Consider the following 17,593-nt stretch of genomic DNA (forward strand, 5'->3'; position numbering starts at 1 on the left):
AAATGTAGATGTGTGAAGCACATTCAGTTGTATTCTTTTATCAAAGGTTCTATACAAACATGGTAAATATGATGATATTAATACCGACCTTCATTCTCAGATTCATGTGGGACAAAAGCAGATTCTGTCTGTTCACTTTCAAGTGAATCTTGGAAAGATGAAAAGGAACACGTTAAATACACTGAATGTAATGCTGACATAATGAATTGTTGCTAAGAGTTTGCATCCCTTCCTGACTGAACCCTTGTTACCATATATCTTACTACGGTGGCCGACAAGGGCAAGCGCGCCGCAAACGGCAAAACGCTGCAAACACAGGAATAATGCAAAGCCAAAAACACACAAACACAAATGCAACAGAAAAACGCTGCAAGAGAAAAATGCTGCAATCACAGAAATGAAGCAGAAGCAAAAACTTACAAACACACAAAACAAATGCGAAAGAAAAATGCGAAATATCAAAACACACACAACCCCAAAACAACTGCAAGAGAGAAACGCTGCAAATTCACTCCACAAAATGGAAAGTGCGCCAGGACACTAGGGGGACTCGACCTGAGTGATGGACCGGTCCTATAGGACCAGACCATAGAGATAGACAGCGCTGACGAGCAGTGGGGCCGCCGTCTTAGAGAGGTCACCCGCCCCACTCAGAGCTGTTTGGCAAGTGCAAAGAAGTGGTTTGGTGTATTTTAATATTCATATGGGATTAACAGTAATAGAATATTCTGATGTAGCCTAGACTGTAAACACACACACACACACACACACACACACACACACACACACACACACACACACACACACACACTAATATATGATAGAGAAGCAGATAGTGGTGGTAAATCAACTATTTTAATAATTTGAAGAGACAATATATGATTAGGCTATTATATATAAATATTTAAATATATAAACAAAATACTGACTAATGAACACATTATATTTCTAATGCCTGATCATGTATTGTCTCTGTAGAAGACTAATGTTGCAGAACTGACCTGTATTCCTTCAGGAGAAATGGAGTTGTAAAACCCTACACCTGTTTAGCCAAAACTAACCGCCATACTTTCACATGCATGCATGCATGCATGAACAGATACATCCCTCGAAGTTAGGGCTATAGATCCTCTTCATTCTCAGCGATCACACACAGCTAACATTAGCTAAATATGTTCTTTAAAGCTTGTTGTTAGTTGTTTCCACACAGCGATGTTTTGCTACAGTAACACTGATGGCTCCCTGGTGCACTGATGGAAGAAGCATTTAAGCAGCATTTTAATGTTGGAGCTGGTCCAGTTGGAGCCAATTATAACAACTTTATATGTTGCTGAGTAGTAAAATCCATATCTGCAAAGTAACTACAGCTGTCACATAAATATAGTGAAAGAATAGAAAGAAAATGTAGTGAATAATATGATATGTGGTATATAATGTTACTGTTCGTAAAAGTGTCTGACAAGAAGCTTTCTATCAATGTGTGTGACAGGAGTCGAGTCTACTGAAACAGACAGCATCTTTCTTGTGGAACTGATCTAAAATGGATTACAGAGCAGAGATAGACTGTGCTGTAGAGGAGATGGAGTGGGGAGACGTGGTTTTCACTCTCGAGGCGGCCATCTATGATCTGTTGGCCAACACGCCCAACCCTCCACCTACTCCATCTTCACTCTATCAAGACAACATCTTGCAGCCAGGTCACCTGTACTATCATCAGGCTGCAGGCAGGCACTTATAATGAGGGACAGGTAAGCTACTAAGTATAGGTGAGGCCATTAGGAGTAGATCAATACCTGTATTGATACAGATACTTTGTTGTCCCTTCACGTGTTTTGACTGTAATGAGCTGTTCAGCACAACTGTGAGGCTCTGCTGATCAATGAACTTAAAAAATGTCAATTAGCCATAATTCAAAAGCAATAATTCAAGAGAGCTCAGTGTAGTGAAGCTGTCATATGACAGTCCTGAAAGTATGATGAGAGAGAAAACATCCACAGATGATTACAAGAACTGAGACATTTAATCAATTAGTCGTTGGACATAAAATAAACTGGTAGCTGTTTTGATAATCCATTGACTGTGAAAGTCACTTGTCCTTATCATTTTTGCGATTTTCTGATGTCTTGAAAAAGATATAATTAAAAAAAAAAAAAAAAAGTTCAAAACTCCATAAGAAAAATGGCACATTTTAGAATTAGAAGGTGAGGCTGTATGCTCTTGACCGCTGTGACCCTCAGCAGAAACATTCAGAGATATTATGGTTGTATACCTGCATGTGGCAGATTCTCCACATGTTTTTGCTCCACAGATGTCACAGAGGGAGGGAAAATCATGACACCTGGTGGACAGATGACACAATTGCAGCTTGTCTAATTGCCTGTTCTCTCTATGTCTCCAGAATAACAATGTACCATCGATGTATGTTTGACACAGAGTTACAAATTCGATCAAAGTTTGGTAAATTAATTCATGGGTATGTAACATGACAATACAATGGAGTCTAATATTACTTGTCAAATGTTTATCACTAAATAATTTTGTCAACGTTTGAATAACTCATAATGACTGTTTTCAAACTGTTGCAGTGTTTTAACCAGGTAAGGGGTGTTGGACGTGCTTGTGAACATGAAGAGGGCAGTGAATTTGATTGTGCAACTTAAGGACTTCATTAATTTTATTCAGAAACAAAACATGCCACATTCCCCTCATTATTTTCATTCAAAGCACAAGACTGCCTCAGCATGGACGGGGTGTTGTTGTTGAACCCCAATTCTTCAGCACAAAACACTAGTGTTTTTTGCGGATTAAAAAGAAAAGACAGTGAAAAATATAGTACATTGCATAACAAACACAAAACATGTGTAATAATGTTACTGAAAGTGTTCTTACTTTATTGGGAGAGATTCAGAGAGAGATCAAGATGTTCCCACAAGGGGGAAAACTTTCTCTTTCTCACGGGCTCCATCAAAATGCACCTCTATGTCACACACAAACCAACAAATCGCCATTGCGGTATAAATCTCGATCCTCGACACTCGAAGCAATTCCTGAACCAGCGAGACTTCGAACGTCATCAGTGACGTCATTCGCCCTAAACGACACAAGCATCGATACGCGCTTCACCAAACACTTCCGGGATTTCTCGACACGGCACGGTACGACCATCACTATCTATAAGTCCTCAGTGGTCCTCCATCTCAATTCCTCAAAGGTCGTTTATATGCTTTTGGAAAGCCTCATTACCTTGTGTGTCACTAAGTTATTACAGTTCACCTCGACGGAAACGTGAGTGTCTGAAAGTCCATATCAATCCATTCAATAGTTGGTGTTTCAGGCTAACTGTAACTGTGTCTGCATGGGTGTAATAAATGTTGTGACGGTGAGGTGGAGGTGTTGTATCAGCTTTGCAACTGCTGCATTTGTCGAGACTCATTCAATAAAAACTAAACAGACAAAAAACTGTGGATAACAAAAGTGTTTGTATTTATTTGCTTTGTTGAAGACATCATTTAAAACAAAAATGTTGAACAAAATCATCACTAAATTTTATTTTTCTCCAGATGTTCATCTCACTGATAGTTGCAGGTAATCCAGGACACAGAGATAATGGACATATTTCAGATTTTTTTTGTTTGAATATGTATTTTAAATTCAGAAAGCTAGATTGTTATGAGGTGTTCCTTTTCAATAAAGAGTTTAACATCACTTTGTCTGGTTTTAGTTGCTTGCAGTCTTGAAGACATTAGAAAAATCATAAAATGAGCAAGTGAAACTGAGTGTTTGTCCTCAACCAGTGAAGCATCACCTCTCTGCTCCTCCCTCTCTTCCTTCCCAGGATGCACCTGCAGGCCTCCTCTCCTTATTTATAGCTGCATGTATATGAAGAGTTCAAGTGTCAGCTCTCTGTGAAATCAGAGGGAACTGAATTCAATCCCCTTTATTAGGAAGTGAGCAGAAGAAACAAATCTATGACAATAAAAGAGCAGGAAGTCTTTTTCAAATCCTCATGTTGTGTCACGGTGGTGACTCAGAACCTCCTGTTGTGACTCTGAGGACAGGAGAGACAGCCACCATGGACTGTAACCTGGGCACTGTGACTGATGACGATGAAGCTCTCTGGCATAAACAGATTCCAGACTCCGCAGTCTATTACTGACAATGCTGTAAGTGAGTGGGTATCACAGTGATTTACACTGTGACAAAAACCTCCTCACTGCTCATTTCTGCTTTCTGATGCTGCAGTAGAATTAAACCAAATCTGTGGCTTTTCAGTGACAAATGTGCAACATGTCTGTCATATAGGGGCAAATTTGTGGCTATTATTATTTCTCTGGTGTGTCTCTGCTGAATTCTGCACAGTGTTACGACTACAGTTGTAATTTCTGTTAGTTCTTGTGTTTCCTTGTCTGTGTTCCCTTTATGCAGATTGGAGTGTATCATGGCGAAGATGTGATTGGTCAATGGTTTCCGGTCTTGGCTGGTGGATTGGCTGTTTCCGGAAGTGCCAGCTATAAAAGGATCCAAGATGGCGGCCGGCGGTGGGACAGTAGCAGGCATCCAGCATCTCCCTATTCTCCCAACCGGCCACATGTTTTCCTAGTAGGGGTGGGCTGCCATCTTTGTTACCTGATTGTTTTCTCCTGTGTTGTGTAGTTAGGGAGGTAAGTTTCATGGCTTTTGGTTCTTTTATTTTGATAGGTAAGTTATATCCTCCTCAAGTAAGAGTTGTTTTGTTTGTTGTTTTGGCCTTGGTCCATCCTGAAGCCATTATTGTTTGGAACCTTCTGTTAATCCATTTTCTGTTATAAATAAATATTATAATCACTGGTGACACTTGCGCTGGATCTGTGGCTACTTGGGACTTGGGGAAGATGGGGGGACTCTTTTCCTGTTGTGCCTGTGCACCCCTAGGCCAGGCGTAACAACAGCTGTAAAGGTAATCCTCTCCATAATTGTATATTTTTACTAACACAAACACTCGCCCCTGTTCACAGCTGTCTTCAGCTTCTTCAATCCTGTTGTGTGATAGTTTTCACATTATAAAAGGAGTTTTCATTTTGCGACTCGTGCCCATAAGTTGGCATCCATATTCCACCCAATAACACAGCTGCAACAGTTGATTATACTGCTCATCACTTAGAGTTTTATGGTTTTACATGATTAAAATTACAATTTAATTTGTTAAAGCATATGTTTTTAAAATTACTGAACTGAATTAAATTGATAAAGATAGATAAAGAAAGATAACTGACTGGGTCAATTAAATGATTTCTGTTTTGTCAGCAGCAAGAACTGATGTTCGAGTGATCATCCCGTCTGCTCCTTTTGATGATTCATGATCATGCTCGAAGTTACTTTTCGGAAAAGAGATGTGACTGCAGATATACACAATATCTCATGTTGATATATCATTAAAAGTGAGCAGGTTATTAAAAATGAAACATGTTGAATCTCACTTAACTTTTATGCTAATAGATAATAGGCTCATAAACTGTGAAACTACAGACATGCTGTAGATGATTTCTGTGTTGAGTGTTAAAACTCCTCCTCCTCCTCCTCCTCCTCCTCCTCCTCCTCCTCCTCCTCCTCCTCCTCCTCCTCCTCCTCCTCTCCTCTCCTAAGTGTCTTTATAAGCTTCAGTCTCTCTTCTCCTCACACTCCAACCCTGCTCACCTCTCAGCTGGACAGTAAGGGACGTTTACAGCACACACTGACAACATGCTGGGGACCCTCTGCACTCTCATCGCTGCTCTAACATGTAAGATATTCTTCTCATTGCTTTTATAGCTCATATTTTCACACACAAACCTTTCACTCATGGATTTTTCTCTGTTTGTTGACAGATGCTGAAGCAGTGAAAGTGCTGACCCAGACGCCTGCTGTCCACACAGTTTCTACCGGACAAGAGGTTGTTCTCAGCTGCAACATTGAGAGATATGATAATAAACATGTCTTTTGGTATAAACAGGTTTCTGATGAACCTCCTGAGAATGTTCTCAAATTCAACCACGGTGAAAGTTCACTCAGCTTTGGACCAGGATTCTCCTCAGACAGATTCAACTCTAAAGCCTCATCAAACACAGATTACCAGTTCATCATTAAGAGGGCAGAGGCAGGAGACGCTGCTGTCTATTACTGTGCTACATGGGACAGATATGCTGGAAACTGGGTATCACAGTGATTCACACGGAGACAAAAACCTCCTCACTACTTCTGCTTTTTGACTCAGACATATCAGCTAATGCTCTCTGTAACTACCTTACATGAGACTTTCAAAACAATTACTCAATCTACCTCAATCTTACATAATAGATCAGTTTAATATCAAAGTCCCAGCTCCACTTTCACTCGTAGCTTCTTATAATTGTTGTGGGAGTCAGGTGGAAGTGTTGTATCAGCTTTGCAAATATATTAAGCTCCATTCAGTAAAAAAAGCATTGTGTCCACATCTATTGGTTTTGTATTTTTTGTCAGTGAGAGTGGCAGTTGAGACCACACAGAGGAAACATTTCAAAACTATGCTTTCAGTCAAACTTTTGTTATCATGAAGATTTGCATACAAAACATATATATTTCATTAAGTATTGATGTAAATTGAGAAAAATATTTTTAAGTGCATCAAAGAACAACACAGCCAAACTACACTAATATCCAATAATCTGGTTTTAGTTGCTTGCAATATGTTAGAAATATTTGTTAAAATCAGTAAATAAAACAAAGTTTTCATGCTCCGTCAGTGAAGCATCACCTCTACCCCGCCCTCTCTTCTTTCCCAGGATGCACCTGCAGGCCTCCTCTCCTTGTTTTTATAGCAGCATGTAAATGAAGAGTTTAAGTGTCAGCTCTCTTTAAAATCACTAAACAGCTTAATTTGCGCTTGGCATATCATATCGTTATACTACAACATTTGTCAGAATTGGCAGGCATGTACAGATGATTCCTTTAAGTAAAGAGTTTAAACTGTATATCACTTTTATGCAGGTATGTCAGTATTACAGTGGCTCTTACTACAGTGACCCGAAGGATCATGTCGATTCTGAGATTTATAACATTTCCGAAAGATTAATTTAAACAAACTGGCTGAATATTCAACATCCTTTGATTTTATAAAATTGCTTTAATGCAAAAGTGTAATGAAAGTGAAGAAAAGTGTTTGTGAATGACAGAAACTATTAAAAAGTAACTTTTTGGGAGAAAATCAAAATTTAGGAAAAGAAACTCACATACATGATGCAGATTAATGCTGAAACTCCCCCTCCCCCTCCTCCTCCTCCTCCTCTCCTCTCCTCTCCTAAGTGTCTTTATAAGCTTCAGTCTCTCTTCTCCTCACACTCCAACCCTGCTCACCTCTCAGCTGGACAGTAAGGGACGTTTACAGCACACACTGACAACATGCTGGGGACTCTCTGCACTCTCATCGCTGCTCTAACATGTAAGATATTCTTCTCATTGCTTTTATAGCTCATATTTTCACACACAAACCTTTCACTCATGGATTTTTCTCTGTTTGTTGACAGATGCTGAAGCAGTGAAAGTGCTGACCCAGACGCCTGCTGTCCACACAGTTTCTACCGGACAAGAGGTTGTTCTCAGCTGCAACATTGAGAGATATGATAATAAACATGTCTTTTGGTATAAACAGGTTTCTGATGAACCTCCTGAGAATGTTCTCAAATTCAACCACGGTGAAAGTTCACTCAGCTTTGGAACAGGATTCTCCTCAGACAGATTCAACTCTAAAGCCTCATCAAACACAGATTACCAGTTCATCATTAAGAGGGCAGAGGCAGGAGACGCTGCTGTCTATTACTGTGCTACATGGGACAGATATGCTGGAAACTGGGTATCACAGTGATTCACACGGAGACAAAAACCTCCTCACTACTTCTGCTTTTTGACTCAGACATATCAGCTAATGCTCTCTGTAACTACCTTACATGAGACTTTCAAAACAATTACTCAATCTACCTCAATCTTACATAATAGATCAGTTTAATATCAAAGTCCCAGCTCCACTTTCACTCGTAGCTTCTTATAATTGTTGTGGGAGTCAGGTGGAAGTGTTGTATCAGCTTTGCAAATATATTAAGCTCCATTCAGTAAAAAAAGCATTGTGTCCACATCTATTGGTTTTGTATTTTTTGTCAGTGAGAGTGGCAGTTGAGACCACACAGAGGAAACATTTCAAAACTATGCTTTCAGTCAAACTTTTGTTATCATGAAGATTTGCATACAAAACATATATATTTCATTAAGTATTGATGTAAATTGAGAAAAATATTTTTAAGTGCATCAAAGAACAACACAGCCAAACTACACTAATATCCAATAATCTGGTTTTAGTTGCTTGCAATATGTTAGAAATATTTGTTAAAATCAGTAAATAAAACAAAGTTTTCATGCTCCGTCAGTGAAGCATCACCTCTACCCCGCCCTCTCTTCTTTCCCAGGATGCACCTGCAGGCCTCCTCTCCTTGTTTTTATAGCAGCATGTAAATGAAGAGTTTAAGTGTCAGCTCTCTTTAAAATCACTAAACAGCTTAATTTGCGCTTGGCATATCATATCGTTATACTACAACATTTGTCAGAATTGGCAGGCATGTACAGATGATTCCTTTAAGTAAAGAGTTTAAACTGTATATCACTTTTATGCAGGTATGTCAGTATTACAGTGGCTCTTACTACAGTGACCCGAAGGATCATGTCGATTCTGAGATTTATAACATTTCCGAAAGATTAATTTAAACAAACTGGCTGAATATTCAACATCCTTTGATTTTATAAAATTGCTTTAATGCAAAAGTGTAATGAAAGTGAAGAAAAGTGTTTGTGAATGACAGAAACTATTAAAAAGTAACTTTTTGGGAGAAAATCAAAATTTAGGAAAAGAAACTCACATACATGATGCAGATTAATGCTGAAACTCCCCCTCCCCCTCCCCCTCCTCCTCCTCCTCCTCCTCCTCCTCTCCTCTCCTAAGTGTCTTTATAAGCTTCAGTCTCTCTTCTCCTCACACTCCAACCCTGCTCACCTCTCAGCTGGACAGTAAGGGACGTTTACAGCACACACTGACAACATGCTGGGGACTCTCTGCACTCTCATCGCTGCTCTAACATGTAAGATATTCTTCTCGTTGCTTTTATAGCTCATATTTTCACACACAAACCTTTCACTCATGGATTTTTCTCTGTTTGTTGACAGATGCTGAAGCAGTGAAAGTGCTGACCCAGACGCCTGCTGTCCACACAGTTTCTACCGGACAAGAGGTTGTTCTCAGCTGCAACATTGAGAGATATGATAATAAACATGTCTTTTGGTATAAACAGGTTTCTGATGAACCTCCTGAGAATGTTCTCAAATTTAAACACGGTGAAAGTTCACCCCACTTTGGACCAGGATTCTCCTGTTAAAAAAAACTTTTTTTTAGTTAAAAAAAAGTTGTGTTTCCTGATGTTTTCCTCTCCCCTCTGTCTCCTGTGCTCCTGTCTGTCTCTGGTGTTGTCGTGTCAATCCCTCTCTCACTCTCTGGCCTCCTGGATCCCTGCTGATGAGGCACACCTGCTGAACCTGCCCACACCTGCTGTCCATCAGCTCGTCAGCCTGGCAGTATTTCAAGCCCAGCTCCACTTTCGCTCGTAGCTTGGTCGTTTTTACAACAGCAATGATAGCTATATTCATGCCATATGTATTTTTGCTGCTCGTATTATTATATTAGTGTGTCTAATCTGTTCTTTCTGTGTGTGCCTCAGTATCACGTCCTCATCTGCTTGTCTTCCTGCTATCCCTGCATTTCTCCAGCCACTCACGCTCAACACCACCCTCATCCCCCAGCAGTGGATCATACAATACAATTTTTACATGTTGCTGTCAGCAAGTTTTATGCAGCACCATGCCTCCCTAATACCACATAGGCCTGCATAAGTTTATGTTATTGGATTTTGGGGGGTTTGGGGGTTTAATTAATCTCAGAACATAAGAAATGTCAATATGCAGCATAACATACTATACATTTCTTTGAAAGATTTTTTTTAGCAAACAAGGAACAAGGATTCATTTGTATCCCATGTAACATCAAACATGAAGCATTTCTTTATTTTTGTGTGTATGTTGTGAAACAACATACACAACAATTACTCCCTAGTCCCCAACCCCGCTACTGGAAACATGTCATCAATTATATACAAAGCTTTATGGTCATTCCTTAAAGATACAATGTCTAAGATCAGGCCAGAGGATCAATAGCAACCAATGTGCCGGCACTGTGAGGAGAGTCATCATGGTGGGACAGCAAATTGTCCAAAAACAAGTTAGGAAATAAATGTGAATAAGATCAGAGCAGAAAAGGGTTTTTCATACACTGAAGCAGTTGAAGGGATAGAGAGAAATGATGGACTGGTGGTAGTGCGACAGGAACTGGAGAAGAAACAGAATGGAGCTGATCAGAATATTTGCATGGGCAGGAAATGATTTTTACGATTTATTGCCATGGTTGTTAATTCCGCTGTTGAAATGCAGTCAGAAAGAATTAAGATTGAGTTGGAAGCTGCCAGGAGATTCTTGAATGTTGTGGAAATACCTGGACAAGATCTTGATCACTGAAGCAAGACTCTACACCCTGATTTAGCTTTAGATAGTTGGTCTGTTGCAGCACGGGGGCTCTGCAGGGTAGAGTGCTCTCTGCTTTCCTCTTCACTCCATACACATCGGACTTCAGACACAACACTGACAGCTGTCATATCCAGAAGTTCTCCGATGATATAGCCATCGTTAGATGGATCACTGCAGAACCAAGTGGAACACAGGGAGGTCATCACCAACTTGTCAAAGGGTGTGAACTGAACCACCTGCACATAAGCTGCAGCAAGACAAAGGAAATGGTGAACATCCAGGGTTTGGACATCGAGATCGTGGTTGAGTACAAATACCTCGATGTTCACCTCAACCACAAACTGGACTGGACTAACAACACAGATGCCCTGTACAAGAAGGGCCAAAGTCCTCTTCATCAGGACACAGTTTAAAACATTTTATGACACTGTGGTGTCATCTGCAATTTTCTATGCAGTGTTCTGCTGGGGCTGTGGAAGCTCCAAGATGGACAAAAAAAAACTAAACAAACTCATCAGGAGAGCTGGCTCTGTCCTGAACTGTCCTCTGGACACCACTGAGGAGGTGGCTGAGAGGAGGAAGTTAGCCAAGCTGACATCAATCATGGACAACCCCACTCACCTCCTGCATGAGACGGTGGGGGCTTTAAGCAGCTCCTTCAGCCTTCAGACCACTGCATCCACTGTATAAGAACGAACACTGGCACAGGCCCTTCATTCCAGCAGCTGTCAGACTGTTTAACTGTTGTTTCACATCACAACATCACAAACCTTCTTTTTGCACAACACCATTAATGTTTGACTTTTGCTAATATCCATTGCATTGGTGCAAATATCTTGTGCAATATTATATATTATATTGTGTGCTGTGTCTGTTCTTCCACATTATACTTTTAAATGTTCAATCCCAGTTTGTGGCAAAGTGAAGGGGTACCACTTTAATACTCTTCTACATATTGGGTTAATTAACTCATAAGAAAAGAAGAATTTTTTTTTAATGTATTTACACATAGTGGAATGAGCACAATAGGACCTCTAACAATGTCAACATAACACAGGGTTAATACTGTTATAGACAAAATATACAGGCTGAGGAGTCCACGATAGCATTTACTATTTTTCAGAATAATTACGTCTCCAATATTAGAACAACTGCTTTGATTAATTTTGATTGTGCGAAGATGACATTTGGCTGCAGCAAGTTAAACATGAAGTCAATAACACCCATGCAAGTTTAGCTGCATTGTCTGAATGATGCTTTCCTGAAGGAGAAGATTTTCCTCATTAACATTGGACTGAATTGACTGATGATATCTGGACTTTGAACATGTCCAGCGTGAAAACAAAAGGATGCAGCAGAAGACTGAGAATCAGTCCTCAAGTCCAGCAGTGTCTGTGAGCAGAAGCAGACTGATGAAGTGAATGAGATGTTGACAGTGAAAGTTGGTCTCGACAGGATGTTTCAGTTCCACTCCCCTCATCAGTGAGAGTCAGGAGGTTTTTGTACGGCCATGTGTACAAACTGAATCGCTGTGGTATTCGGACAAGGCACCAAGCTGATTGTGACAAGTAAGTACTTTTTAACTGATCACAAAACAAGACAGATTCTCTGTTTCTGATACAAATGAAGAGAAATTAAACATTTTATACGATGCTGTTACGAATATTTAACTGTTCAGGGAATTATTTTGATTTAATTTCGTACATCTGCTTTGATACCAGTACCAACCTGTGACACACAGAAAGTGACTTCATGAATTTGTTTGCAACGGAAACATTAAAGTGAATCAACCAAAACATTTTTGAAAGTGTAGCTGAGACATTAACATTTTGTTTTAAAGCAGAACACTGCTCATATTTTGGGTGATGACTTCAAAATATTTTCGTTGGTCTGAAATGCTTTAAATTGTAACTAATTTAATAAACTTGTGCTGCCATGCTTTGAATCAGTGATTTGATTTGATAAAGATACTTCATGTATTTTCAGGCTCCAGCCTCCCTCCTCCTGTCCTCACAGTCTTCCCTCCGTCCAGTGCTGAGCTCCAGTCCAACGATGCCACTCTGGTCTGTCTGTCCATTTTGCCCCATGAGTCTAAGGGTTTTGCAGATGTGAGCTGGTTGTCTGGTGGGAGTCCAGTGAGCAGCGGGATCTCCACCAGCACCGCTGTTCAGCAAGCAGACCAGACTTTCCGAATCAGCAGCTCTCTGGCCATCCAGATGTCAGACTGGGACATGGATAAGGTTTACACATGTAAAGTGTCTTTGGGCTCCCAGACTTCAGAGAAAAACATCAACAAGTCCCACTGTCCCACTCAAGAATAGCAGAGGAGCAGAATGAGCATTTCAAAGCTGCTTCTTTACTCTTTGTGCTCTTTGCTCATGACAAGGTTCACATGTTCGAAAAGATGTGTCTGCATGCTTGTAATAAATGTTGTGACAGTGAGGTGTTGTATCAGCTTTGCAAATGTATTAAGACCTGTTCAATAAAAACGCATTATATCAAAACATCTATTGCTTTAGTAATTTTTGTCAGTGAGAGTGGCAGTTAAGAAGACACAAAGGAAACATTTCAAGACTGCTTTCTCTCAAAATATTTTTTAGCACAAAGATTTGCATAAAAGATATTTCATTAAGTATTGATGTAAATTGAGAAAATTATCTTTAAGTGTGCTAAAGCACAATAGAGCCAAACTATACTAAGCTAATATGTATTAATCTGGTTTTAGTTTCTCACAGTATGTTAGAAATATCTGTTGAAATCAGTAAATAAAACAAAGTTTTCATGCTCCGTCAGTGAAGCATCACCTCTACCCCGCCCTCTCTTCTTTCCCAGGATGCACCTGCAGGCCTCCTCTCCTTGTTTATATAGCAGCATGTAAATGAAGAGTTTAAGTGTCAGCTCTCTTTAAAATCATTAAAAAGCTTAATTTGCTTGGCATATCGTATGGTTACACTAAAACATTTACCAGAATTGGCAGACATGTACAGATGTCTATATAAAGTATTACATGTAGCATTTAAAGTGCATATCACTTTTATGCAGGTGTGTCACTCTGGCTCTGCCTGCAGGCAGTTTCATACACTGGTACATTTGAATGGTGTAACTGACAGTTGCTTCGGTGGGATGTACATAAACGGCAGCAAGACAAAGGAGATGGTGAACATCCAGGGTTTGGACATCGAGATCATGGTTGAGTACAAATACCTGGGTGTTCACATCAACCACAAACTGGACCGGACTAACAACACAAATGCCCTGTACAAGAAGGGCCAAAGTCCTCTTCATCTGCTGAGAAGACTGAGGTCCTCTGGAGTGTGCAGGACACAGTTCAAAACATTTTATGACACTGTGGTGTCATCTGCAACTTTCTATGAGGTGTTCTGCAGGGGCCGTGGAAGCTCCAAGACGGATCGAAAAACTAAACAAACTCACGCTCTCTGGACACCATCGAGGAGGTGGCAGCTTTAAACAGCTCCTTCGGCAACAGACGCTGCATCCACTGTATAAGAAGGAACACTGCATAGGTCCTTCATTCCAGCGGCTGTCAGACTGTTTGACTCCAGTATTGTTTCAGTGCAAATATTTTGTGCACTATCAAATTTCTTTCTGTGCTAATATAATTGTTGCTGTTATTTATTTTTCTACTGTGCAATAGTACAAAAACATTATTATCAATGTCTTTCTGATGTGCAAATCAAAATTTTCCATTGAGAAACTGAGCCATCTTCCTCAAGGCATTTTTGTATTTTGTATCTTTTTTTTATTGTCTATTTGTTCTTTTTTAATTCTCCTTTTTATTCTTGGTATTGGTCATTTCTTGGTGTGTGTAACAACGTAATTTCACCGGTTTGGGACCAGTAAGGTTTTATCTTATCTTGTCTGATCAAGGACCCCAGCCTCTGCAGCCATTGCACATGAAGTTTAGTTATTCCTCGTGTCTCCTGTGCTCCCCTCTTTGTTTCTCTGTGGATGTGTTTTGGCCATAGCGTTCCTCTGAGTTCCTGATTGCTGTTCAGCTGACACACCTGCTGCAAGCCGCTCACCTGCAGCCCATCAACTCATCAACCCTGCAACCCTAAAATAAACTGAGGAACTCAGAATCTGTTTATACCACCAAGCAGCACTGTTATTAACAGTGCCCAGGTTACAGTCCATGGTGGCTGTCTCTCCTGTCCTCAGCGTCACAACGGGAGGCTTCTGTGTCACCACCGTCACACCACTCACACCTGGAGACAACAAGATGACATGAAGTCAAGAGAAACACACAGACTGATGAATCCAACATGAGCTCAAAGCTGCAGTAAGTCAGCCTCCTTACATGTTAGAGCAGTGATGAGAGTGCAGAGGGTCCCCAGCATGTTGTCAGTGTGTGCTGAGAATGGCCTTGGAACTTGGAAAGTGAGCTTCCTGCTGACAGATTCGAGGGTTTGGAGGATGAGGAGAGGAGGTGCTGGAGGAGCAATTTAAGACAACACTGAAACTCAGAGTGACATTTGTTGCTCTCTTATCTTCTGTGATGGAAAAAGTATTTTCTGTCTCCATTATTGTCTCTGTAGACAATGACTCCCCCCAAGCAAAAAATATGACAACATGATGATTTGAAAAAGACTTCCTGCACTTTTTGTCATTGATTTGCTTCTTTGCTGACTTCTAATAAAGGCGCTTGAATTCAGTTCCTTCTGATTTCACATAGAGGAGAACTCTTCATTTACATGCAGCTATAAATAAGCAGAGGAGGCCTGCAGGTGCATCCTGGGAAGGAAGAGAGGGAGGAACAGAGGTGATGCTTCACTGATTGAGGATAAATACTCGGTTTCATCTGCTCATTATACCTGATTTTTCAAATGTCTTCAAGACTGCGAGCAACTAAAACCAAAAAAAAACCAAAGTAATATTAATCTCTCTACTGTGCTTTTATTGCAAATTCACTCCCAATAACAATGTAGTTTTCTGAAGAAAGACACACTGAAGTGTTGTTCTCCTAACTACCCTCGTCAGTGAGTTGAAGAAAAACAAAATCTAGTGAAGGTTAAAACATTATGTTGAACATATTTTTTTATGTTTTCAAGAAAATAAATATATACGAGTACTGTTTTATTCACACAATTTATTTTATGTATTTATTTTATTGAATAAGTCTTGACAAATACAGCTGTTGCAAAGCTGATGCAACGCCTCACCGTCACACACATCTTTTAAAAGTGACCATGAGGCTTTGTTGGGTCGGACGGGGCCTTTCTGTGCGAAGTTTGCATGTTCTTCCCGTGCATGCGTGGGTTCTGTCTGGGCGCTCCGGCTTCCTCCCACAGACCAAAAACATGCTCATTAGGTTAATTGGTGATTGATAGCGTGAATGGTTGTCTGTCTATATATATGTTGCCCTGCGATCGGCTGGTGACCGGTTCGGGGTGTACCCTGCCTCTCGCCCATTGACAGCTGGGATAGGCTCCAGCCCCCCCGCAACCCCGAAAAGGGATAGTCGGGTATAGACAATGGATGGATGGGTGTTATATGGACAATACATAAACAGGCAAACAGGTTCTTTGGTAACAGCTGATAGTATCATGATTGGGTATGAAAGGGGTTTTCTCCAAAGACTCCACTTTGTGAACACTCCCAGATCCCAGCAATCCCCAGCAAAAATCATGTGGCCCAGATCTGGCCCAGAACCTCCTTAAGTTCTGCAGCAGCTCAAGGTGGAGCCTATAGTAATTAGGGCCATGGGGTGAAGCCCCGAGCCCTACTGTTATTGATTTGTGTACAGCTTTATGGGATCAGTGTTCCTGAAGCATCCATCCAGGTGATACACTTGAGGCAGATGACTTGTGTCACACAGACATAGTCACTTGAACTTGTGTGTTTCAGCTGCACCTGAACCATCTACAGGTGACGGGGCTGCATCACACCTGTGATGTGCCCTGGTGGGTGCATTCCTCCGCTATATTTTCCTCTTGCCCTGTAAACAAAAACAAACACACCGTCTGCTGTCAGCTGTCTGTGTTTCATTGTGCAGTGATGTGTTGGGTGAATCTGTCAGAGAGCCTCACCACTGGGACATCGTTATTTTGGAGACACAAACACACAAAGAACAGGTGATTAGACAAGCTGCAATAGTATCATCTGTCCACCAGGTGTCAGGATTTCCCCTCCCTATAAACGTCGTCACATCTGTGGAGCAAAAATGCATACAAGCATAATGACTGAAATTCAGAGTTATTATGAAATTCAGAGTTCTTATGGTTGTATGTATTTTTGCATACCCTGAGCAGAAGTATTCAGAGTCTGAATGTTGACACCTGAAACCCTGACACACACACAGTCTTATCTTAACATTTGTATATGCAAACAAATAAATACAACCGAGCTACAAGAGCATACACCTTCACCTTCTATCTAACTAGTTCTAAAATGTGCCATTTTTCTTATGGAGTTTTGAACAGGTTTTTTTTAAAAAACTGGTTTCAGAAAAATTGTATCAGAAAACTGCAAAATAAATAAATAAAAAAGATAAGGATAATGGACTTCAACAATCAATGGATTATCAAAACAATATTGGGGAGAAAAATGCTGATTACATATTTGTGCTTTAATAATCATGCAACAATATCATAATTGTGTAAAAATGGGAGTCTTTGAAAGGCGCCGATCTGCATGATGAGAACATCTGCTTTTAAAAATATTTTTACATTTCTCTGCTTTTAGCTCAGTAAGATTTAAAGGTAGCTCGCACATTTACTTTAATAATGAAGTATTTTCAGTAAAAGATCCGAATATGTTTTTACAGTCAGCACAGTTTTGAGGTACTTCTCTATTTTCTGGTACTTTGTTTTTATTCCACAACATTTCAACGGCATAAATTACACTTTCTATACTCTACATTTATGTAGCAGCTCTAGTTACATGTTACTTAGCATATTAACATTTTACATAAAAAAGTAATGATTAATTTATAAAATGAAGCATTTTTACAGATTGAACTATCCCA

The 17,593-nt window shown here is 40.2% G+C and overlaps 1 protein-coding gene across 1 annotated transcript; it reads left to right on the top strand.

The window, feature by feature from the left end:
• Positions 1-7,392: 7,392 nt before the first annotated feature.
• On the top strand, positions 7,393-12,982 carry LOC139343665 (immunoglobulin lambda-1 light chain-like). The gene is made up of 4 exons (XM_070981419.1): positions 7,393-7,432; positions 7,518-7,842; positions 12,142-12,176; positions 12,595-12,982. The coding sequence occupies exons 1-4, from the start codon at positions 7,393-7,395 to the stop codon at positions 12,927-12,929; spliced, it is 735 nt and encodes a 244-aa protein (XP_070837520.1). The 3' UTR covers positions 12,930-12,982.
• The last annotated feature ends 4,611 nt before the right edge of the window (positions 12,983-17,593 follow it).

Source organism: Chaetodon trifascialis, chromosome 15, assembly GCF_039877785.1.
Source record: "Chaetodon trifascialis isolate fChaTrf1 chromosome 15, fChaTrf1.hap1, whole genome shotgun sequence".
Lineage (NCBI taxonomy): Eukaryota > Metazoa > Chordata > Actinopteri > Chaetodontiformes > Chaetodontidae > Chaetodon > Chaetodon trifascialis.